Source organism: Lepidochelys kempii, chromosome 2 (genome assembly GCF_965140265.1).
Source record: "Lepidochelys kempii isolate rLepKem1 chromosome 2, rLepKem1.hap2, whole genome shotgun sequence".
NCBI lineage: Eukaryota > Metazoa > Chordata > Testudines > Cheloniidae > Lepidochelys > Lepidochelys kempii.
This window is the reverse complement of record NC_133257.1, coordinates 249,170,018-249,194,738: the sequence shown is the minus strand read 5'-3', so window position 1 is coordinate 249,194,738 and position 24,721 is coordinate 249,170,018. Positions and strand designations below refer to the sequence as shown.

Genomic DNA, 24,721 nt, shown 5'->3' with positions numbered 1-24,721 from the left:
ACATAGATGGAAGCCTGCATTGGAGAGACACTTCTCTGCTGAGACCAGATAGAAAAAACATTTCCATTTGGACTGGTAAGTATGCCATGTAGAATGCTTTTTGCTATTCAGAAGCAGTTGCTATTTTCCCTAAGTGCTCATGCCTTACCTTTTAGGTAAACCCATGTCATTCAATGTCAAAGGGTTCAAGAAAATGCTATTCAAAGGGATAGTTCAGTCATTTTATTAATTCTCTTTATTAAAAAAAATATATAAAAGGTATTGATTTTATTTCACATGAAATACTTGGAATATACCTACAAGACCTTCCTCATAGCCATTCCAAAATCTTTAATAATACGTTATCTATGTATGTACAAAACATTTCTGCATACTTTAAAAGTTTCTGCACAATTGTTTTAAATATGAAAGGAATATAAAACTGATTTGTTTTTAAAAGTTATTCATTTGCTTGCTAAGACTTTCAATTATGTATGTATGTACAAAGCATAAGCTAGCATAATACAAGCATTCCAATAAGGTACAATTCACTATTATATTAAATATGTTTTTCAAGGTACCATATTCCTTTGCTTTATAAAAAACAATACATCTTCCTTCTTTCTACTTTTCATGACTTGAAGGCAGCGGTACAGTCAAGGATTCAAGATGTCATCCAAAATTTTCATCGATGATTCATATACGGTTCTGAAACCAGAGAAATCAGTGAGCAGCTGAATAAAACGTGCAAAAGAAACACGTTTGCCTATTTGCTTTTCAATAAATAGCTACTCCCTTATTTCTTTGAGAAGTTACACACCATTAGTTTAAGGAATTAAAGAAGTTGTTGTGTTTGATTACATTTAAGAGGAACAATCTTGCTCAGCATTTCCATTCACCTCTTTGAATGATTATAGACTACAGTATAGCTACGGAGAGTCAAATCTTTAATTTCAAAATTGACAAAAAAAGTTTGAATAAAAGCCTGAATCTTTTCTGTTTTGACAAGCTTTAAATATGATCATGCTGTATTGTTACTGTTTAATATTTAACCTTCTTCATACTTAAAACACTGTTCATTTACTTCTCTGAATATTTGATTTACTGCCCTTTTCTACCTCTGCCATCTTACTATCACATACACAGCATTAATCCTCTGAAGTCCAGTCTTGCCCTTTCCTCATTTCCCCTTCTCATCTCTGCTCTCCACTCCCCTACCTCCTCCTCTTATGCTCACTCATTTTCCCCATTCCCCGCCAATCCGTATAATTTCTGCATTCTCCTCTTCCTCCGGTATTTGTTTTCCCTAGTGCTGATCTTCCTGCATCTTTATCCTTAGTACTAATAGCCACCCATCTGTCACTTCAGCCCCATGCGTAGTATCCTTAGCAACATTCCCACCTCTGCACACACTGGAATTCTTATGCAATCTCAAAAAAGATAACTGCTATCCCCAAGCTTTTAATTGATCACTCTCTATTTCCTTGCATTCCTCATCCAACATTGCCTCTGCAGTTGCACTCTCCCACAGAACTTCACACACTCACCTGGCCTTAAACTGTCCTCAGAAACCACAGTCAGGGCATCTGCCCTATCGCCAAACACTAATGCAACATTAATCTTTGTAGATTTGATTTTTCGATGCTTGAATTCATATTGTGACAAACTGTCAGCTTTATTTTCCATGCATCATTTGTTCAATATTTGCAACGTTAGTTATTTGTAAGATTCTAAGGATGCCCTATATTAGCAGTGCTAGTCACTAACTTAAGTATTGTTCCAGGTGCCCAAAGAGCAAACATACAAGGAATAATTCAGTAATTTTATTTAATATTTTGTTTGGCTTTAGATCATTAAACTGAGATGTCCCTTCACTGAGAGACTCATCATGCCCTAAGCTAATGGTTGTCCAACCATAATAGAACTCAGAATGACTGTGAGGCACCCAAAAGAGGAAAAAACAAGGTAAATTTAAAGTCAGTTGTACTAAATGCTCTTTACCTTTATTATTTTGAGTATGCTGCAGGGAATCCTATACAAATAGTGAGAAACTATTTGCAAGTTCTCTTTAATTAGCACTTCACTGACAGAGCAATGAAGGGTTTGGAAAGACATCTATATGATAACGTGAGGAAAACATTAAATGTTTCAGCATAAAAGTTAAATAGATTTAATTTTGGTGCCCATAGACTGAAATGCTAAACATACTAAGCAAAGATGATTATATATATTATAAATTATATCATAATATTTCATAGCTTATTTGTTCATTGGGAAAATCCATAATATTCGCTTTTAACTGTCAACTGAAACTGCTAGTTCAGTTGAGCAGAGAAGACTAGATTCTAGTAATTAGAAAAATGTGTACTTCTGGTGTAGTGAACTAATTTCTGATTTAAGGGCAGCACCTGAGGTACTCCAGTATAGAAGACCTCTACATATTTCTTACTGTGCTACCACATACAGATGTTTCCTGGTGCCCGATGCCCAAATTTAAAAGGTTGGGGCAGCATGCAAAGTCCCTTGGAAATTTAATCAGTTCCCAGACTACATCCACCAGGGATAAACTAATTCCCAAAGGGCTGACATTTTAAAATAATGTAAACAGATGTAAAAAGTAACAAATTAAGCTTTGAGAAGAGTAAATTTATTACAGTTGATGTTAGCATATAGAAATTAGTACATTATCAGACCACGTAATGAGCTGTGGACTAATATGCAAACAATTTTGACTACAAGTTTTCCTCTGGCCAAACAGAATGAGAAAGATGTAATAATTAAAAGAAAATTGCTGTTTACCAAAATAAGGCACGCTGCAATCAAAATATAATTGCATTTGAGTCATTACAGCACACAGTGAGGCACCTAACAGAACATGTGAATTGCCATATGGTAGCAGACTTGTGGTCCATTATCATCCAGCATCCTGTACCAAAAGCTTTTAAGGATGGTGCAAGAACCCATCAATAGAAGTGGGCAATAATGGAATATAACCAGCCCACTGGGAAATTTCTTCCTAAACCTTTTACAGATAGTGGATTATGCCCTGAAACACGAGTTTGTATATTCTTCCAAGTTCTTTTACAAAAAATAATCCTATATAATGAAGCTGTGGATGTTCTTACTATCTTTAACAATCTGTAATCTTTTCTTAAACTCTGCTAAGCGCTCAGTGATAGCATGTGGAACTTGTCACAGTATAATTGTGTTTTGTGAAAAAGTATTTCTTTTTATGACATTTAAATTCTCTGCCTCTGAAATTCATTAAATTTTCCCTTGTTTGTACATTACAAAAAAAGCATAAACAGGACAGTCTCCCTACCACATACAATTTGGTGTATCAGATCATGTCACCCCATCTGTCTCTCTAAACAGTCCTAATCTTTTACTTCTCTTCATATAAAAGTTTTTCCATGTTTCTAATTTATAACAAAACAAAAAAAAACATCACCAGAATTGAAAACAGTATTCCAGGTGAAGATGTGCCATTTATTTGTCATTATTTAATTCGTATAGCACTTTCCATTCTGTAAGGCATCCTAATGTTCTGTTCACTTTTTGACTGCAGCTGTTTATAGAGCAGAGGTAGTGTTCACAGAGTTGTCCAAGAACACCCAGACCACTTTTCTGCATGTTATAGTTAATTTACAATGCAGCAATGCGTGAGTTGTTCATATTAGTCCTTTGAATGTGCATTACTTTACATGTATCCATACTGATCATCATCTATAATCATGTTGCCTATTTATCTAACTTTGTTAGTTTCACTGTAATTCCTTAGTGTTTTCTGCAGTTTTGACTAAATGAATTGTGTAATTTGAAAGTTTTGCCACCTCACTGCTCATTCCCCTTTTCCAGATCTTTACTAAATTTAACATTGGTACTAATATAGAACTTTATGGGACCCCAGTGTTAACCACTTTTCAAGCATGATGAAAATTGACCATTTATAGATGTATGGCAATTCTTCAAAAAGGGCCATATTTTTGGAATTTAATGTAGCCACCCTATACACAACACCCAACTATCATTTGAAAGCTTATTTTATGTATGTTTAAATGAGGTATGATGTGGTGCTGTCAAGTGGTGCCGTCAAGTGGTGTCATAAGCCTGTAGGTGATATGAAACAATGGTATCCAAAATGAGAAAGTGTCATTTTTTGCACGGTTCCAGAATCACTGCAACATGACTGTAACTTAAACAGCAAGAACTGTAGTCAGTTTAAATATCTTAATGTGGTGTTTATTGGTCAAAGCTTCCAAATGACAATGTATTAAAAGATTTGTATTGGTTTTGCATAGGCAAATATTTCTTTTTCAGAAATGAAGCTGTTTAGCATGTGACAAAAATAGCAAATAAGATTTTGCAATATACTAACATGCAATGTTTCACACTGCATATTTTTATTTGTCAAAGTACCTCACCAATGACCATGGTTTTATGCATTTTCAATTAAAATTTGCTGACCAGATCAGTCTGCCCATAGTTTGTACTGCGTAGTGGGTAGATATACATGTATGTGAATTCCTAATGTAATGCTTCTCTACCTGTAACCTTTCGTACATACAGTGTAGTATCTAGTATGCCTGATAGAATGTTTTAATTTGTAATTGCCTATGCATGCAATACTAGTGTTTGAAATATTTTAGAAACCTGCTTGTTAGTTCAGTGACACTTATGCACAGGTCAGTATTACTGTTAGAGATGACACAGCTTAATATTATGAATATGCAAAATGAGAGAGAGAAGTAATGAATACAAAGTTCACAAACAAGTCCTTGCCTCTGCACTGAAGAGGGATGAAGTGCATGTTATAGCTCTCATCAACCATGTCATCAAAAATATGACAAACCCATTTGACCCTGAATCACATTCAGAGGTGCTTATCAACATATCTACTGGACTGCACGTAACACCAGATGTACAAGAGTCTCCACTGAAAATAGCAGATGTTGGTAAAGAACAAATGGGGAGATTTTTGAGAGGTGCACTTGATTATGATGGAACACATAGCTTCTTCAGTCCAGTCTAGAAATCTGGCATCAAAACATTTGTTGACATGGCCAAGACGACCACATTTAAATCTGGCAAGGGAGGGACAATCACAGCAGTTATCAGTCCAGAAATTGTTTTCTGCAGAGCCCTGTGGTAACAGCTGCAGACCAGACCTCATATTAAAGTAGATGTAAAAAGCTTTCAAATAATCCATAGTGTGCTTATGTGTAGAGAAGGATTAAGTACACTAAATAGGTGCTGTCTGCTACTCATGCCTATTCTTCCTACTCTTTTTTTGTTTCCATTATAGTACTTTACCTATTGCCCAAGAACCACAAGAATTAACTACGGAATCTGAGCTATCATACATTTTTTGAAAGTCCAAGTAAATTATACCAACTAGTTCTCCTTATTTTGTTGACATACTGTAAGATTAGTGAGGCACCATTTTCCTTTGCAGAAGCCATACTGGTTTGTCACTATCATAACAATGATCATTTAGGTATTTTATAATTCTATTACTACCATCATTTCAACCAATACAAAAAGTAAGGCTTGCTGGTCTGTAATTTCCAGAATCGCAGGGCACATTTTTAAAAGAAAGATACATTTGCTACTGTTCAATTCTTTGGGATAGAAGCAGATTTAAATGAATGATTGCATTCTTTGTTAATAGCTCAGTTACTTCATTTTTAAGTTCTTTCAGAATTTTAGGGTGTATATGATCAGGTCTTAGTGACTTGTTGGCTTTTTAATATATCAGATTATTCCAGCACCTTCTCCTTTGACACCTTATTTTCTGACAGTACCTCAACTTTATTACTGGAAAATAGAAGATGTCTTCCCCATCCTCCACATTCTCAAGGATGAAGACTGATACAAAGGAATAATTTAGCTTCCCTGAAACGTTCTTTATCTTCTTTGATTGTTCTCTTTATTCCCTGATAGTCCAGTGGACTTACTAATTCTTCTTCTATGAATATCTTAAAAATATCTTTTTTTAAAAACTAGTTGTTGCTGTTTGCTCTTCAAATTCCATTTTAGCATTCCTAATTTCCATCTCACAAATTTTCTTCCATAGGCTGTCTTAGATTCTTTTTTACCATCTTTTCCCACCACTAAACCAATGTGCTTTAAAAAACAAACAAACCAGAACACACGAAACAGATATGTATCAATGCCTCCCTGCTGCAACCACAGGAAACTGACTGTCCAATTTGTCTACCAATTCCTAACAAAAATTGTTGGAACCATACTACAAATTTATGCATGTCATCAGTGGCTATAACTTATATTTGTTATCCCGAGAACTCTGAAGAGATTATAATTAGGTGAGGCGGAGGTTTTGAATATATTACATTTTATTTCTATCTGAATGCAGCAAATAAGAGTATTTTTAGTGTTAATGAAACTATGAACTTTTGTTTCAGACCATATGCAAAGTTTAAATGTAAGTGGTTGTAAAATTAGCATTTTTTACTTTTAACCTGTGAAACAGAAGAGGTTAATTCGGTCTAAAGCCAACCTCCTATAAAGCTGAAATTGCACCAAAAGCAGAATCTAATGACTGTGGTAAGGCACTAAAATAATTTTTTATGACCCTGGATACAGTTTTAGCTAGAGAGATCCATATTAGCTAAGACACAAAATGAAGAGAAAACCCCTCAGCTCTAGTGCTATGAAACAGCAAAGTTACAAAGAATGCTTTCTTTTCTCTGTGCAGTTCTTAGTGAGATTGGACTTTAAAAGGAACTAGGTTGGAGTATTGTGGATTCTATAGTATATAGAACAAAACATGTAAAGAGAATTACCATCTGAAAGGGGGAGTTGAACTAGGAAATTTAGTTCCTTAATGGGCTCAATAGCCTTCAACATTTTGGCACTATTTTAATCCCTGTATCATATGGATTTCTGTAAACTTCTTCACCAACAAGTACAGAATCTTGCATCCCTTTTTCAGTCAATCAGTGGGTTTTTTTCTGTAAATCAGATTTACCTTTCAATGCTGCTAGATTCTGCCGTGGCAACTTCCCTGCATGTCATCAGCTTCTTTTGAAGGGCATGCGCAATATCCTTAACAAGTGAAGTTTTGTGCTTACCTATTTTAAATAATATGTTAAAAAATAAACAAGTCTGTATATTCCTGTGTAGCAGCTATATAACAAATTAACAGTTTGTTAAAAACTGGTGACATGTTTACTTAGATTTTCATTATCCAGGTTAAGTGTATAAATCTGTGCTATGTGAATGCTATTATATTCCTATAAAACAGGATATGGAAGAGTACTATGTTAGCCTAGCAGATAAAGATTTTTTTTTTAAAAAAAAAGACCCCCACAAAGTTTTAGATCCAATGTCTAATAGCATCCCTTACAACTTTGCATTTTTCTTTTTAATTCTGTATTCCTATTAAAATCACTACTTCTGAATTTCCACAGCTAACTGGAAAAATAATGTAACATTTTAAAATTAAGTTGGAATAAAAATCTACTATTGACAAAAGTAGATATGGAGACAAAGATTGGAGACAAAATTAGTTTGACTGACCTTTGATTATAACAACTATGTACGCAGCAGCTGTAAGACTAATAATTCCTTCAATTTCTTCACAGACAATGCATTCCATTAATTCATTTAAAAATGACCTAGAAGAAAATCAAAGGCACATGGGGAAACATGTTCCTTTACAAACATAAACAGGACTCTTAGTTGGCCCCCCACAACAATGGTAGTTCTCCAAACCATCACATGGGAAACCATGATCTAGGATCAATCATGAGACTCCAAAACACATAGTTTAAGTGTGGGAATCACAAATGTACTTCTTACTGGCTGATCTCTGGAGTTTCACTGCTGATAGTCTGAAGAAGCAATGTATTCTGTACAGTGGTGGCTGCTTAGGAATGGGATGAGGGAATTTAGGTGAAATAATTCATATGAGAAGAGAAGGAGCAGTAACCAAAAAATAAAGATTTTTCGGTGTATTCAGAAAAAAGAAATTCAGACAGAAAAAAGAAAAGTCCTTAAAAAGTAAAAATACTGGCTCTAAAATAAACTGGAATTGTAATTCATTTAATTGTCTGCCATTTGCTGTGGAAGTCAAACAAGTTGATGATGGTGTGAACCAAACTCCAGGCGGTACTCTACAAATCTCAGATATTGGAATGACTCAGAGAAACAGCAGAGGTTGCTTGAGCTCTGGGGAATGGAACTTGATCAGTGTATCCTGGATCAGATGGATCCAGACACACTATCATATAGCAATTTCTAATAATGCCTAAATAAGTTTTGGATTGTATTTGTAATATCATAGCACCCTGGAGCACTAGTCATGGACTCCATTGTGCTAGGTGCTACACCAGGGATCGGCAAACTTTGTCACGTGGCCCGTTAGGGAAACCCGCTGGCAGGCTGGGACGGTTTGTTTACTTGAAGCGTCCGCAGGTTCGACTGATAGCAGCTCCCACTGGCCTGGAATGGTGAACCGCGGCCAGCGGGAGCTGCGATCAGCTGAACCTGCGGACGCTGCAGGTAAACAGACCGTCCCAGCCCGCCAGTGGGTTTCCCCGACGGGCCACGTGACAAAGGTTGCCAATCCCTATGCTATACAAACAGAACAAAGGGACAGTTCCAGCCCCTAAAGAGTTTATGATCTAAGTAAAAGATTAGGGAACAAGTGAAGACTCCCTGTTATGGAACTGCACAGGTAGCTCCACTGCTCTGAGTTGCAGAAGGAAGTTCATTTCCTTTCTTAGTAATACCTTGTGAGATGGATTCCTGGAAAGGGACAGGGAAATAGGGTAGGGAAGGAATGGAACTAGATGGTGTATCCCTATAACCTTGGACCAGTTGATCCTGGAAATCTGGTTCCAGGCTTTCTGAAAACAAGACACTTCCCAAAACAGGATGGGACAGACCTCAGACTCTTGACCATACCGTCAAACCTCCTGATGCAGGATGTATGGTTCTCCTCCTCTGGAACCTCTGCCTCTTCCCTGGAGGATCTTTGATGGCCATAATAGGGTTAGGGGGATTGCCTATGTCTCTGATAATTCTGAGTCCTGTATTGTTCCCTCATAGAAGAGGGAATATAGGCTTCCAGAGCATAAGATAGCTTGAGTCCTTTAACATGTGCAGGGTTTCATTATTATGCTTAATTAAGAGGTCAGAGCCATTGAAGGTGGTCATTTAGACCTCCTTTGGTAACCCTGAGGACTGCAACCAAGCAACCTGCATGATTGCAGAGTCAGAGGCTTCAATGGTGGCTTAATGAGAGGTCCATGCAACCAGATGCCACTCTAACTCCAGGGACTTAAGCTCCTCTCTGTGCTCCTGCAGGAAACTTTCAGTGAACTGCCCAATTCAAGAAGTCATACTCAGTCAGGAGTAGTTGGTAATTTAATAGTCACGCATCTGAAAACTGTCTGAGGAGTATGTCTTCCAGTCAGAAGTCAAGCTTTTTTGGAACTTTGTCCTGGGTTGTTCACCTGGGTAATCCCTGCTGCTTAAACATCCCTTGGACAGCAGTTATGACCAAGGATCCAGGCACTGGATGGTTATAAAAGTATTTAGCATCCTTAGAGATGACTGGTAGCATCTATATCTATACCTAAGAGTCACTTTGAGGTGGGCACCACTGAAGCTCCAGGACTCAGTGTTGAGAAAGATCCCACTTCTTGACTATGGAGGTGGGCACCACTAAAGCTGAGCTTTGAGGTGTGTACTGCTGAAGCTGAGCTTTACCATAGGTATCTGGTTGGCTCCTACAAGCCTTTGGCAATGCCAATCTGCCAGGGACCAATCAACACAGACTGTCAAGACATTTGTATGACTTCTCATGCACTGTTCTCCACTAGAATGTCCAAGGTATGTGGCGTCCACTGGAGAAGTTCCTAGTTTTTTGGCTGGGTCAGAACAGCTAGGTGGACAGCCTCATCAGGAGAAGAGCACAAAAAGCATTTGAGAAATAAGGCTGGACGTCCCTCTCCTGCATGTTTTCCTGTTCAATTTCCTGGTCCTGAAGGTATGATTGTATTCTGGATCAGCTGGCCTTCCTGGGGGTCTATGGAAGAAGGAGACCTGGGTCTAGAAATAGGATCAATGGATAGAGCCCTTCTATTGGGATGCACTCCCTATGGGGCCCAGAATAGCCATATGTGCATGGGTTAGGGGAATGGTTTTGCAGGCCATGGAGAATACTATGAGGGAAGTTCCTACCAAGAAGTCAAATGCTTTCTCTTGTAGAAGTGTCCTCTGGACTCCCTGTCTAAATAGCTCAGTTCATAAGGCAGTGAGTGAGGCAAATACATAGTTGACACCTTCCCAGTCACTTCAGATGTAGGAGGAGGAAAAGAAATATAACTCCTCCATAGGAGCAGGTCCTGGAGCATCCTCTACTGACACAGAGGATAGTGTACTTGGTTCCAGGACAATAGTTTCCTAGTAAGGGCCAACAACAGAGACTCTGGCAGCTCAGATGCCATCAAGCTTCCTTGAAACATAAACATTGGTTCTGAGGCTGCTCCATCTGTATCTGGAGTTATGAATGGTACTGCAGAATCTGTGCCAGAAGATTTGGTACTAGGGCTGGAAGCTCAGTAGCTTGTACCAGGTTCTTTGGTGTTGGCTCAAGAAGCTCTGAAGAAGTTTTGGTTCTGAGTGCTTCAGGATGGGTGCTTAGCTGCCATCAATACTGGTCAAAAGAAGGATGGCTTCTTCAGAGGCGACTCTTCGGTACAGAGGCATCACTGGGATCCAGTGTGGGACTTAAACTGCCTCTAAACTTAGATCTATTATGTGCTGGAGAGAGAGACCTGAGTCTGCAGATACCATGGACATTATGCTCCTACCTTCCTCTCTCCTCAGAAGATTGATCTGAGAAATGTAGGGAAGCTCTGGCTGACTTCATAGTCAAGGACTGGGACCTTTCTCAACACTGAGTCCTGGAGCTCGAGATAGACTCCAGGTTAACCGGAGCGGTCTCATACTGTCTGGTCTGGTTTGGCTGCCTTCTCCTTCTCAGGAATGGATGATGCCCTCATGGATCTCTCTATCAGGAAAAGATTGAGGTGAGATTCCCTTGGTTTTGGGTCCTTTTCTAAAAGAAGGAGCACACAGAACACTTGTGTGGTGTATAAGCTTCATGAGGCAGAAGACGCACTTAGAGTGTCACTGATGGGAATAGCTGTCTCACAGGAGAGTTAAGCTTTGAATCCCAGAAGCTTTGACTCCACCATGTGCAGGGTGCCATCTTGTGCCAAGTCACCCTCAGACTTGACGACTTTTCCCTTTTTTGCCAACAGACTAAAACTATATAAATCTAACTAAACTAACTATAATTGGAAAAAACTAACTAGAGACAACAAAATCGCGCAGCGGGCAGAGATGTGGTTTTCAGTTTCCTTTTACCACCTGTGGTTGCAAGACAGAAGGGTGATTGTGGTTGCCCTGCCCTTTGGACTCTTGCGCTATGGAGCACTGGAAGGTGTACAGAGCACGGCATGGTCCCTGACACTGCTATTCAAAAAGATTCTGATCTGGGGTGCATGCACAGCAGAATTGGAATACATGTGGATAATCACTTGAATAAAAATAAGTTATGAACAATTTTTAAAAAGACAATTAAAATGAAAATTGAAATTCAGTTGTAACTGCAGCGGACTCAACTAACCTCCACTAAAATCGTGATAGAATACATAATAAGCATCCAATTTAAGTCCTACAGAAAAGTCACTTGGGAAAGCTGCAGAATGCACACCAAACTCTCTTTCAGGGCATACTTAATATATTAACAACTAAATAATTTCTTTATGTCATTTGTATAGTGCCATCAGTGTGTATTTTACAGTTGAGTTTAAGCATGCATGTTGTTAGTTCCAGGTTATATGATTGGTGTTATTTCTGGTAAAGACTTTGGTTTCCTCTAAACCCTTCCATATAAGAAGAAGTAGGATTTATGAATACCCTTTGAAATAAGTATGTCATTATGAGGAAAGGAATTATCAGAATGAATAGTCGTGTGAGTCTAACACAAGGACAATAGAAAAAGCAAAAAACTAACACAATCAACGTACCAAAAAAGTAAAGGCTTATGGGACATTACATGGAAATGTAGTAGGTGATCTAGATATTCACTGGCTAATTCCACAATCTTGAATTTAAGAATTAAAAGCTTATTTGGTTACTTACTGGTTTCACATAAACAAACCTTATGGAAACTAACAGACAGAGATTACCTGACCACATTTATTGACTTAATTATCATTGCCATTAAACTGCCTGAAAGTGGAGGAAGGTCTGCAATGGACTCTGGTGGTGCAAGTTCTTCTGCATTTGAAGCCTAAAAAGAAGACAGCTCAAATTCAAAATAAATACAGAAGCACATAGAAAATAATTAAGAAAAACAGAATTTGAGTAGCTACATTAACTGAATGCATGTTTAAGTTATTGGGAGAAACATTTAAATGTATTTTTTCTAGTTAATTTCAGAAAAGTACTTGACAGTTTAACTCAATAATGTCAAAATAAACAAAGCAAAGTTGGATTGGAAAAATTAAAACTTTTAACCAGATATTTGGCATTTATATTAAAGGAAATAACTAATATCATACATAGTTGATCTTTAGCAAAAATGCCATTTAAGCTAGATTGTTAATTAGTATTTATAAAGGTGGCAGCTCACCCACATGGAAGATATTACATAAAAATTTCCATTCTAACTATATGTATTAGATCAGTTCTCAAACTTTTTACTAAGGCGACCCACCAATCACATTTTGTCTCTTTTGGGGACCCACTATGACACCCTTAATCCACCCTTCCCTCTCTCAGCCTGGTGCCACCCTCTCTCTCTTCCCCTTCTCAGCCCTTCAGTCATCTGTTCTCCCCTTCTTCGTCCAAGCCTGCTCAGCTCCCCCCAGTCCTCTTGCTTTTGCTCTCCCAGTCCTCCCCGTCTTGCAGCCCTAGTTGCCCTGCCTCTCTTCATGGCCAGACCTATGACTGCCATCAGGTTGCTGACTGTCTGCTTACAGCCCAGATCCTGCTTCCCATGCTGATGACTGCGGGAAACAAAAGTAGGCAGGCAGCAGCAGCACAGAGGAAGTGGCCAGAGCCAGCAAGTGGACAGTCAGCAGCCTGTACATGCATTGAAGATGCTTCCGCCATGGTGCTGCCACCCAGATCTCGCTTCCTATGCTGCTGCCTGCTGCTCAGGGGATCTGTAAATAAAGGCCTTGGTGGGAAGAGGTAGGAAGACCAGTACCCCCTTTCACACCTGATTAGGATCTTTCCACCACTACAGTGGTGAGAGGACTTCAGAGGGGACCTGGACTGTCATATCTATGGCCTGGTCTACACTGGGGGGGAGGATAGATCTAAGTTACGCAACTTCAGCTACGTCAATAACGTAGCTGAAGTCGACGTACTTAGACCTACTCACCGTGGTGTCTTCACTGTGGTGAGTCGACTGCTGCTGCTCCCCCATCGACTCCACCTTCACCTCTTGCGGCGGTGGAGTACAGGAGTCGACAGGAGAGCACTTAGGGGTCGATTTATCACGTCTAGACTAGACGTGATAAATTGACCCCTGCTGTATTGATCGCTGCCTGCTGATCCAGCCGGTAGTATAGACATACCCTATGTGGTGTCTGTTTGGAAGGCATACAAGTTCAGCCACCACAACATGCAACAAAAGTGAAGTCTGAAATGGTGCATGATGTGTGTAGAAAGCCTTGTGACCGACCAGACATAGGCAAGCTCTCACAGTAGTGTATGCATGAGTCTGCAACCAGTTATGAGGACTACCATGATGTCAAACATGTCCTTAGGCAGATAGGCCCTGCTGTCATGGAGTTTAATTCTGCTCCTATGAAGTCTATTCTCTATATTGGCACCCGAGGACGGCATCTCTCTGTTGATTTTTAGGCCCAGTGCACCAAAGTTAAGAATTTGATCAATGGAGTCTTCTAGTTGATGTGGTAAGCAAACAGCCAAGTACACTATGGGTATAGAGATGCCAGGGAACAGCACCTGGAACCATTTTGGAGGTTGGTGCAGCGGATGGTGTCTGCCAGATATTCTTTGCTGGAGCCAATAAAGCTTCATTCACTGGTAATGCCAGACTTGGGAGTATGAAGTACATTTGGGAGTGTCAAGGTTCCTCCCCCACTCTGAACTCTAGGGTACAGATGTGGGGACCTGCATGAAAACCTCCTAAGCTTACTTTTACCAGCTTAGGTTAAAACTTCCCCAAGGTACAAATTAATTTTATCCTTTGTCCTTTGTCCACTGCCACCACCAAACTCTAACTGGGTTTACTGGGAAACGTAGTTTGGACACGTCTTTCCCCCCAAAATCCTCCCAACCCTTGCACCCCACTTCCTGGGAAAGGTTTGGTAAAAATCCTCACCAATTTGCATAGGTGACCACAGACCCAAACCCTTGGATCTGAGAACAATGAAAAAGCATTCAGTTTTCTTACAAGAAGACTTTTCATAGAAATAGAAGTAAATAGAAGTAAAGGAATCACCCCTGTAAAATCAGGATGGTAGGTACCTTACAGGGTAATTAGATTCAAAACATAGAGAATCCCTCTAGGCAAAACCTTAAGGTACAAAAAAGACACACAGACAGAAATAGTCATTCTATTCAGCACAATTCTTTTCTCAGCCATTTAAAGAAATCATAATCTAACACATACCTAGCTAGATTACTTACTAAAGTTCTAAGACTCCATTCCTGGTCTATCCCCGGCAAAAGCAGCATATAGACAGACACAGACCCTTTGTTTCTCTCCCTCCTCCCAGCTTTTGAAAGTATCTGGTCTCCTCATTGGTCATTTTGGTCAGGTGCCAGCGAGGTTACCTTTAGCTTCTTAACCCTTTACAGGTGAAAGGATTTTTCCTCTGGCCAGGAGGGATTTTAAAGGGGTTTACCCTTCCCTTTATATTTATGACAGGGTGCATAAGAGCTGTTCTGTACCACCTCCACAGGAGTCTTAAGTGAATCCACTATGCAGCAGAGCAAATCCTGGGAGCTTTTGTAATTATCTGGCTGAGAGGGTGTTGCAGGAACCACTGCCTCGTCCAGAGATAATGAGAGAGCAGTTGGCCGAGTCTGCTCTACCCTGGGAAGATGCTTTTCCTCTGATATCTCGACATGTTGAACTGCAACCTGAGACAGCCAAGCTTCTGAAAGCATTTTTTTTTTTTTGGCATAACAGGATAATCACCAAAGCTTTTTATTAAGCCTACAAAAATGCCAGTTTTATCACTGCATAACACCTCCTTCAACAGGTCAGGATCTCTGATTTTCCTTTGATGTACAGTCAATGGAGGTTCAGATTAACCAGGGAAGGGCACTACTGTACAATTGAAGCTTGACCACTGCTAGCCCTCTTTTGAACTGCTTTGGTTTAAAGGTTGAACATTTAGTATAATAAACTAAAAAAGTACAGTAGATTATTTAAACTCTTTACCTTTCGCAGTGTGTGACTTATCTCAACCACTACTGCAGCTAGGAGAGTAGAGAGTACACCATGGTGAACTGTTGGACAAGATGAATGCCAGCACTGGACTGTGTGTATGAATTCTCCAAGAGCCATTTGAATAGAATGAATCAACTAAAAAAATAAATTAATTAAAATATAGATCAGTTACAGTATTTCCACTTCGGGAGCATTTAGTGCAATTAAAAGCTTTTAGTCAGGGAGTCTCAAACTTTCATAGAGTTGACTACATCTTGATAGAGTGTCTCAGGAACTGTCGTCTCTCTCCCATTTGCTATCACATAACACCTCTACAGCAATTGCTTACCTAGAAAACTAATGTTAGGAAAATTTTTAATGTAGTTTAGCTGTCTTGATGCAATTTAGCAACTCAGAGTAAGGAAGAGAACTAGCATTACGAGAGCAGTTAGGTCTCTGTGAATCTATCCTTTAGGCCCTAGTCAAAGGGTTGAAAAGCACAGGGAAAATCCCCCAAGGGCACTAAAGGCAAAGGCTTGGACCCTAAGTCTATGTCTACATTTGAGCTGGGAGATACTATTCCCAGCTCACATAGACATACCTACACTAGCTCTGCTCAAGTTGGCGTGCTAAAAATAACATTGTAGCTAGGGTAGCATGGACAGCAGCTTAGGCTAGATGCCTGAGTATGTACCCACCCAGACTCCCTGGATATGTACCAGGGTGGGAAGCCCAAATTCCTGCCCACGCTATTCTATGCTGCTATTTTTAGCATGCTAGCTTGAGCACAGCTAGTGCAGGTGTGTATATGTGAGCTAGGAATCACACCTCCCAGCTCAAATGCAGATTTAGAATTACTTGGAAGAATCCAAGACTTCCTGGCACTGATCCACCTATCTCAGCACCAGGAAAGAAACACTGTCCAGACCCTGCTATAAACATATAAAGTTCCTTTTCTCGAAGTAAAGTAGGTTCTGGAGGATTTTGACACCACTCCTTTTGGCAAGAGAGAACAGTTGTAAGCCATATACAGAGGCCAAGGGAGTTAAGGATGGAACAAAAGACTGAACCTGGGACAACAGATCTCTCTGCTCTGGTAAGGGGAAGATTACTTTTGACATTGAGAGAAGGTTCATAACCAGGCCTATCAGAACTAGAGAAGGTACAGAGAGCAGCTGATGGCTCTTTGCAGCAGGGAGGAGGCAGCCACTCATCTCAATCTCATTGGCTCTTTCCTCTCATCCAGCACTCAGTCCCATTCTCTCATCTCTTACCAAACCTATTGTTTTTAGTTTTCTTTCCTCACTAAGTTTTGAGTGCTGCCAGTCTGACCCAGTACACACATTGCTGGCACCCACATCGTGGAAAAACATTTGCTCATTTCTTTCTCTGTGATGAGGCAACACCCGTGTATATATCCACTCAAGTTATCTGACATGGGGAATTTGATTCAAGCACAGAGGCTTAGCTTGAGAGTGTAGGGCGGGATATGCTTTTTATTATTTATCCAGCTTTAGATCTCAGCTGTGAAGAAGAGACAAACAGCCTACAGAAGGAGGAACTAGCATAAAAATGCCTCATCCGGTTTGGCAGTCTAAACTGACATCACAAATGCATGATCCCTTTTTCACATTAGTATTTCCACTGAGCAGGACCAGCAGCGGGGAAAATCCTATTGATGACAAGGCTTAGAGCACCAGACACAAATGGCATAATGTCAAATCAATTATGAAACTGAGGATAATGAAGTATTTTTTGTGCCAATAAACCCAATGTGTCCAACTCACATCTGAGTAAAAGTCAAAGTCAGTGTTTATAGTTAACTTTACAATCACATGGTTTTGTGTGTGTGTGTGTTTAATAGGATGACAAATACCTGAAGCCCTTCTTCCCGCTGTTTTCTGAGCCTGCGTGCCACACATTCTAAAATTTTCTGGAACAGAGCCTGAACAGCATGGAGAAATGTTGCCACTTCTTCATCTGTATCAATGTTTTGAGTCAAAGAAGCTTCAATAATCTCTTTTAGAACACAAAGTAATGTAGGAATACAAAAGCAGCTTCTTTCTAGAGAAACAAATACCATATTAGACATTTAAAAAAATACAGATTTTTAACTAGATTGATATTCTTTAATTTAGGCCTTAAATTCTCACAGTATTTCCCAGAGCCTCGCCGCCTACCACTCAACATACTATAAAAACTCCAGGGGGGTTGAAAATATTTACCAGAGCTCCACTCTGGACAGCTCCAGCTGAATTTAAACGCTGCTTTAGCTACAAGCTTAGAATTAAATTCATTTACACTGTATTAATGGCTGTAATTTACTAGTGTAGATTATTTTATATTCAGCTAATTAACAACAGGGTCTGGGAGGCAGAAGCTGCCAGGGGGGGCACTTTTGGGGGCCCCGCAGGCTTAGAGCAGCCTGGGTGATTAGCAGGGGGCTGGGAGCAGCCTGCTCCGTTTCCCTTGCCCCAGCCCCAGCCATGTCGCTCAGGGGAGGGGGCTTGGAGGAAGGAATCCTGCCCTGCACTCACCAGCAGTGGCGGAAGCGGAGCAGCCCGCTCCACTCCGCCAGCTCCCAGCTGCAGCACTCTGCTTCCCGCCGCTGTTGAGTGCAGAGGGTGTCCTTTCCCCAACCTCCCTGCACTCATCAGCGGCGGGAAGCGGAGCGCCGCGGCTGGGAGCTGGCGGAGTGGAGCGGGGTGGGGCCACGTTGCTCCGCTTCCCGCCGCTGCCGGTGAGTGCCTGTCAGGGGGCGGGGGTGTGAATAGGGGGCGGGGCAGTCAGGGGACAGGGAGCAGGGGGGTTGGGTAGGGGGTGGGGTCCTGGGGGTGATTAGGGACGGGGGGTCTGTGGAGAGGGTGGTCAGGGGACAAGGAACTGGGGGGCCAAAGCAAGTTCAATACAACACAGTAAGATTTTTTTGGCTCCCGCGGACCATGTTATATCGGGGTAGAGGGTGTGTGTGTGTGTGTGTGTATTGTGACAGGGTCTGGCCAGATTGCTGCAGGAGAGTGATAGAAGGCAAATATATTAGCCCCAGGTTAAGTAGGTCCCTTTACCCTGGGCAAGGTAAGGTAACAGGGAAGGTTCCAGAACAATCAGGAAGTTTCTGAAACAATTAAGGCAAACAGGCTGATTAGAACACCTGCAGCCAATCAAGAAGCTGCTAGAATCAATTAAGGCAGGCTAATCAGGGCACCTGGGTTTAAAAAAGAGCTCACTTCAATTGGTGGTGCGTGTGAGGAGCTGGGAGCAAGAGGCGCAAGAAGCTGAGAGTGAGATGGCGTACTACTGGAAGACTGAGAAGTACAAGTATTATCAGACATCAGGAGGAAGGTCCTGTGGTGAGAATAAAGAAGGTGTTGGGAGGAGGTCATGGGGAAGTAGCCCAGGGAGTTGTAGCTGTCATGCAGCTGTTACAGGAGCCACTGTAGACAGCTGCAATCCACAGGGCCCTGGGCTGGAACCCGGAGTAGAGGGTGGGCCCGGGTTCCTGCCATCCCTCCAACTCCCTACTTGATACCAGAGGAGTTGAACTGGACTGTGGGTTCCACCAGAGGAGAAGGTCTCTGGCCTGTTCCCTGATCCACTAGGTGGATCAGCAGAGACTGCGGTGATTGTTCTTCTTCCTTTCCCCATGCTGGCCAGTGATGAGGCTAACTGAGTGAATGGCAGATTTGAGTCATGAAAGTGGCCAAACTGAGGGCTGGTGAGAAAATCCGCCAATAAGCGCAGGACCCACCAAGGCAGAGGAGGAACTTGTACACACACACACACACTATAAGTTTTAAACAAACAATTTAATACTGTACACAGCAATGATAACTGTGAAGCTTGGTTGAGGTGGTGAACTTAGAGGGTGGGATATTTCCCAGGGAATGCCCTACTGCTAAATGATAAACTAGCATTCGGCTGAGCCCTCAAGGGTTAACATGTTGTTAACGTAGCCTCATACTCTACAAGGCAGCACAAATGGAGGGAGGGGAAACAGCATGGCAGACAGAGACACACACCATGTGTGTGTGAGAGAGAGAGAGAGAGAGAGAGAGAGAGAGAGAGAGAGAGAGACATGGAGATGTGCATTGCCCCTTTAAGTACACTGACACCACTCTAAGTACATTACCTTTAAAAAGATCAGGAAGTTGAGACGGCAGCTGCGGACAGCAAGCTCCCGCCATCCTGAGCCCTGTTGTGTTCCCACCCTGCTCTATATGGAGAAAGGGTAAGCAGGGGGCAGGAGTAGGGGCAAGGGGGGACACCCTGACATTAGTCCCTCTCTTCCCCCTCCCCACACAGCAAGCAGGAGGCTCTGGGGAGCTGCTCCAAGGCAGAGGGCAGGAGCAGCACATGGCAGTGGAGGGAGGGACAGCTGAACTGCTGGCAATTAGTAGCCTGCTGGGCGGCTGTTGCACAGGGAACTTAGGGGAGCGGGGAGCTGATAGGAGGGCTGCCAGTCCATCCTGGTTCCAAGCCCCGACCAACTAGCTACAACGGGCTGCTCTTCCTGCAAGCAGTGGACAAAGCAGGCGGCTGCCAAACAATGTTATAAGGGAGCATTGTGCACCTTTAAACGAGCATGTTCCCTAACTGATCAGCAACGAAACAACGTTAACCCTGAAGACCGTAAGTGAGCAGTTACTGTAACAGCTAAATTGCAAAGCCATGCAGGAACACGGGATCCAGACATGAAAAAGTTCAATTGTTTTCAAATAAACGTGCCTATGGACTTGTTCCCTTTCACGCCCTGTAAAATAGCTCTTTTGCACATTGAGAGCTGCTACTTTGCTTTCATGAAGAATTGAAGTTGAATTAACAAATTTATTTTAATACAGGAAACTATGTAGTAGACAGAAAGAAAGTGTGTTTCAGAGGAGTTCTTGGGACTTTAGGGACTCTGTTTTTTGTTTTATAACAACGTTTGTAAAATTCACTCTACATATTGTAAAAAGTTGTATTAACCATTTCAAAACATCCAAAGGAAAGATCAAGACAGAGATAGCAGACTAAGTCACTTCCCTCCTCTATTTAAGTGGGAGTTCACACAAAATTCTGTATGATTGAAGAAATCTAAGAGACTAGTTAGTTTACTGAGTTGTGTCAGGAATATTAGCCTGGTCACTTCAGTTAGTCTCATTTTCCATTTTTTAGTACACCAAGCACAACTCTGCTGCATTTCCAACACAGCAGAGTAATATTTATTTCTATATTATATGTGAGAGGGGCTGGAAACATTACACACAGCCTGAAAAATCCACTTCTCCACTACTCAGTGGGAAGTTTTCAGTTATGAATATTGGGGCCTAGCCTATAAGTTTCTTCAGAAATTAAGCTTTCACTTAGTCCTTATTATGGAGATAACTCCAAATGCAAACTGAATACTAGATATGACAGAGTTGTCTCCTGGAGCCTAGAGAGAGACAACTCCAATGACAGTTTGATCCAGCTGTAGTGGCAGTGTAAATAAGTAAAAATCACTGCTGCCATTCAGAAACCTGTGAACAACAGAGAAAAAACTGTTACCTACATTTCGTAACTGCTGTTCTTCGAGATGTGTTGCTCATGTCCATTCCATTCTAGGTGTGTGCGTGCCCATGTGCACAGTTGTCAGAGACTTTTGCCTTAGCAGTATCCATAGGGCCAGCTGTGGCACTCTCTAGAGTGCTGCGTTCATGCGGCAGTATATCAGCCGCCACCGGCCCTATAGCCCTCTCGGTTCCTTCTTGCCAGCAACTCCGACAGAAGGGTAGGAGGGCGAGTAACGGAATGGACATGAGCAACACATCTTGAAGAACAACAGTTATGAAAGGCAGGTAACCTTTTCTTCTTCTTCTTCTTCGACTGCTTGCTCATGTCGATTCCATTCTAGGTGTCTCACAAGCAGTATCTATGGAGGTGGACTCAGAGTTCACCGCTTGGCGGCTTGCAGTACTGCTCTACCAAAGCCAGCATCGTCCTGGGCCTGCTGGGTAAATGCATAGTGGGACGTGAAGGTAAGGACCAACGACCAGGTGGCTGCCCTCCAGATGTCCTGAATAGACACTTGGGCCAAAAAGGCTGCCGAAGAGGCCTGCGCCCTGGTTGGTGCACAACACAGGCCACAGAATCCCACCCACTCCTGCGAAAAACCTCTCACCTATGTCTGAGCTACTGAAGTCCTCAAATTGTGGTTTAAAGACTTCAAGGAGCAGAGAATCTTCAAGCAAGTGACCCGTGACCCGTGCTACAGAGGAAGGCGAAAAACCTCCAGGGCCTCTTCCAATCTGCCCTGGAGGAAAATTCCTTCCTGATCCCAAATATGGCAATCAGCTAAACCCTGAGCATATGGGCAAGATTCACCAGCCAGATAAAAACACGATTGCCAGGGGTGGCCCCTTTGCTTGATCATAGCAAAAGTGAAAGCAGGCAGTGATCCAGGAGGAAATTCTCTGAGCAGAAACAGGATGAACTTTCATCCTGTCTGCCACAGCGACAAATAATTGTGTCAACTTATGGAATGGCTTGGTCCTGTCAATGTAGAAGGCCAGAGACCTCCTGATGTCCAGGGCATATAGCCTGCGCTCCTTCTCCAACTTATGTGGCTTCGGAAAGAAGACTGGCAAGTAAATATTTTGGCTCGAATGAAACCGAGAGACTACCTTTAAAAAGGAAGGTGTTAGCCTTGTTCTTGTAGAAGACTGTGTAAGGCAGTTCCGAGGTGAGCACCCAAATCTTGGATACCCGGCGGGCTGAAGTCACCGTGACCAGGAACACAACCTTCCAGGAGAGGATCAGGAAAGAGCAGGAAGCCAGAGGCTCGAAGGGGGGATCCGTGAGCCGTGACAGCACCAGATTCAAGTCCCAAGGAGGAACAGGATCCCTAACGTGTGGGTAGAGATGCTCCAGGCCCTTAAAGAATCTGGCGTGATATCCTGAGAGAAAACCAACCTGCCTTCGAACGGTGGGTGGAAGGCTGAGATGGACATTAGATGGACTTTGATGGATGAAAGCGACAAGCCCTAAAGCTTGAGGTGCAGTAGGTAGTCTAGAATGAGCTGCAACTGGGCTCACTCGGATCAGACCCCCTTATTCGCCATCCAGCAGGTGAATCACTTCCATTCGGCCAGGTAGGTCGTGCTGATGGAGGGCTTTCTACTGACCAACAGGACTCGCTGGACCTCGGACAAGCACTAGTGTTTTCTTGTGCGTTTTGCCACACAGCAACCAAGACTTCAGATATAGTGCCACCAGGTTGGGGTGCAGGAGACTGCTGTGGTTCTGGGACAACAGGTCTACCCTGAGCGGCATCCGGAACGGGGTCGCCACCGAGAGGTCCAGCAGAGTGCTGAACCAGTGTTGGCGCAGCCATGCCAGCACTGTGAGGTTGACCTTCGCAGTGTCCTGCTTGATCTTCATGATGACTCTGGGCAGCAATGGCACCAGAGGGAAGGCGTACATCAGAGCAGGATCAGACCATGGAAGCAGGAGGCGTCCGACAGTGATTCCCTGTCCCTGCTCTGGAATGAGTAGAAGACGTGGCATTTTCTGTTCTGCCTGGATGCGAATCGGTCCACCTGGGGAGTTCCCTACCCCTTGGAAGATAGAACTGATCACCTCCGGGTGAAGGGATCACTCATGGCAAGACGAGAATATCCTGCCCAAGCGTTCCTGGCCCATGGGAGATGAGCGACCAGATGGATTGCTGCAGACAGAAATCCCAGAACCGGAGTGCTTCCTGGCAGAGGGCAGATGACCTGGCTCCCCCTTGTCCGTTGATATAGAAGATGGTGGCCCTGTTGTCCATTAGGACCTGAATCACTCTGCCTTGTATGAGAGTCCAACAGCCCTGAGTTTCCTGACATTGATGTGCAGGGACTGATCGTGACTGGACCAACAGCCTTGAGTACTGAGATTGCCCAGGTGGGCTCCCCAACCCTTGTCCAAACTGTCGGAGACAAGAGTCACTGACAAGACTGGGGCTGCGAAGGGGCCTCCCTCCAGCACAGATGTAGGATCTCTCCACCAGGTAAGGGAAGACAGTACTCTGTCCGGAATTCTGATCACCCAGTCCGTACTGTGCCAGTTGGGGACATAGACCGACGCCTGTAGCGGCTGGAGGCGGAGTTGCACGTGCCAGACCACGTAAGTGCATGCTGCCATGTGACCTAACAGTCTAAGGCATGTGTGGGCGGTGGCGAGTGTATGGGCACACAGAGACAAGATGAGGTCAACTATGGCCTGGAACCAAGTCCTGGGGAGAAAGGCTCTGGCTCAAATGGAGTTGAGTACCGCCCCAATGAATTCTATACATTGCACTGGGGTGAGGGTTGACTTTCTGTCGTTTATTATTTGGCCCTGGTCATGGCAGGTGGAACAGATCGAGATGCCTCTACACCTGATACGAGGACCAGCCCCTTATCAGCTAGTCATCGAGGTATAGGTAGATTTGGACCCCCCAACATTGCAGGTGAGCGGACACTGGCGCTATACACTTGGTGAACACACTCGGAGCTGACAAGAGACCAAAGGGCTTCGCCGTGAACTGGAAATGGCGCTGGCCCAATGTGAAATGGAGGAAACGCCAGTGACCTGGGAATATGGAAGTACGCGTCCTTTAAAGTGAGGGCAGCGTACCAGTCTCCCAGGTCCAGGGACGGGATGATGGAGGCCAGGGAGAACATACAAAACTTGAACTTTTTGAAAGACTTGTTGAGGCGACGCAGGTCTAGAATAGGTCTGAGGCTCCCTTTTGTCTTCGGAATGAGGAAGTAGTGAGAGTAAAATCCTCTTCCCTCCACATCTTGCAAAACCTCTTCCATTGCCCGAAGGCGCAGGAGGTTTCTGACCTCCTGAACAAGGAGTTGGTTCTGAGAAGGATCCCTGAAGAGGTATAGGGAAGGGGGATGGAAAAGTTGGTCGGCTACAAACTGCATGTTATAGCCCGATGAGACTGTCGAGCACACAGTGGTCTGAGGTGATGTCGGACCAGGCCGACTGGACGGGTGGAAGTGGTTGACGAAGTCAGGGAACAGATCCAGTGCAGCGACTGTGGAGTCATCCTTGGGCGCACACTCAAACTGACTGCTTTTGGCTGCCTTGGTCCTTGGAAGGACCAGGCTGGGCAGGTGGACGAGACAACGACTGGTGGCGTCACTTAAAGCCCCTGTCTTTGTCCTTCTTTTTGTAGAAGCCGGATCGAGGGGTACCCCAAGACCTTGACAATGGCTTTCTGGCCTGCTGGGGAGTATGCAGGCCCAAAGAGTGGAAGGTGGCCTGGGAGTCTTTAAGGCCATGGATACTAGC

The 24,721-nt window shown here is 42.9% G+C and overlaps 1 protein-coding gene across 4 annotated transcripts in view; it reads right to left on the bottom strand.

Moving 5' to 3' along the window:
- Window positions 1-238: 238 nt before the first annotated feature.
- NCAPG2 (non-SMC condensin II complex subunit G2) overlaps window positions 239-24,721 on the bottom strand; it is a 116,491-nt gene continuing 92,008 nt past the window's right edge. For 2 of the 4 annotated variants that reach the window (XM_073334541.1, XM_073334543.1), the window contains 6 exons: window positions 17,313-17,500; window positions 15,449-15,592; window positions 12,210-12,313; window positions 7,522-7,619; window positions 6,971-7,073; window positions 239-687 (listed from right to left, as the gene is read on the bottom strand). In XM_073334541.1, the coding sequence (XP_073190642.1) occupies window positions 636-687; window positions 6,971-7,073; window positions 7,522-7,619; window positions 12,210-12,313; window positions 15,449-15,592; window positions 17,313-17,500 (689 nt within the window). In that variant the 3' untranslated portion in view covers window positions 239-635. Of the gene's footprint in view, window positions 688-6,970; window positions 7,074-7,521; window positions 7,620-12,209; window positions 12,314-15,448; window positions 15,593-17,312; window positions 17,501-24,721 lie in introns of those variants that run through there. The other 2 variants (XM_073334542.1, XM_073334544.1) reach the window with 2 other exon arrangements.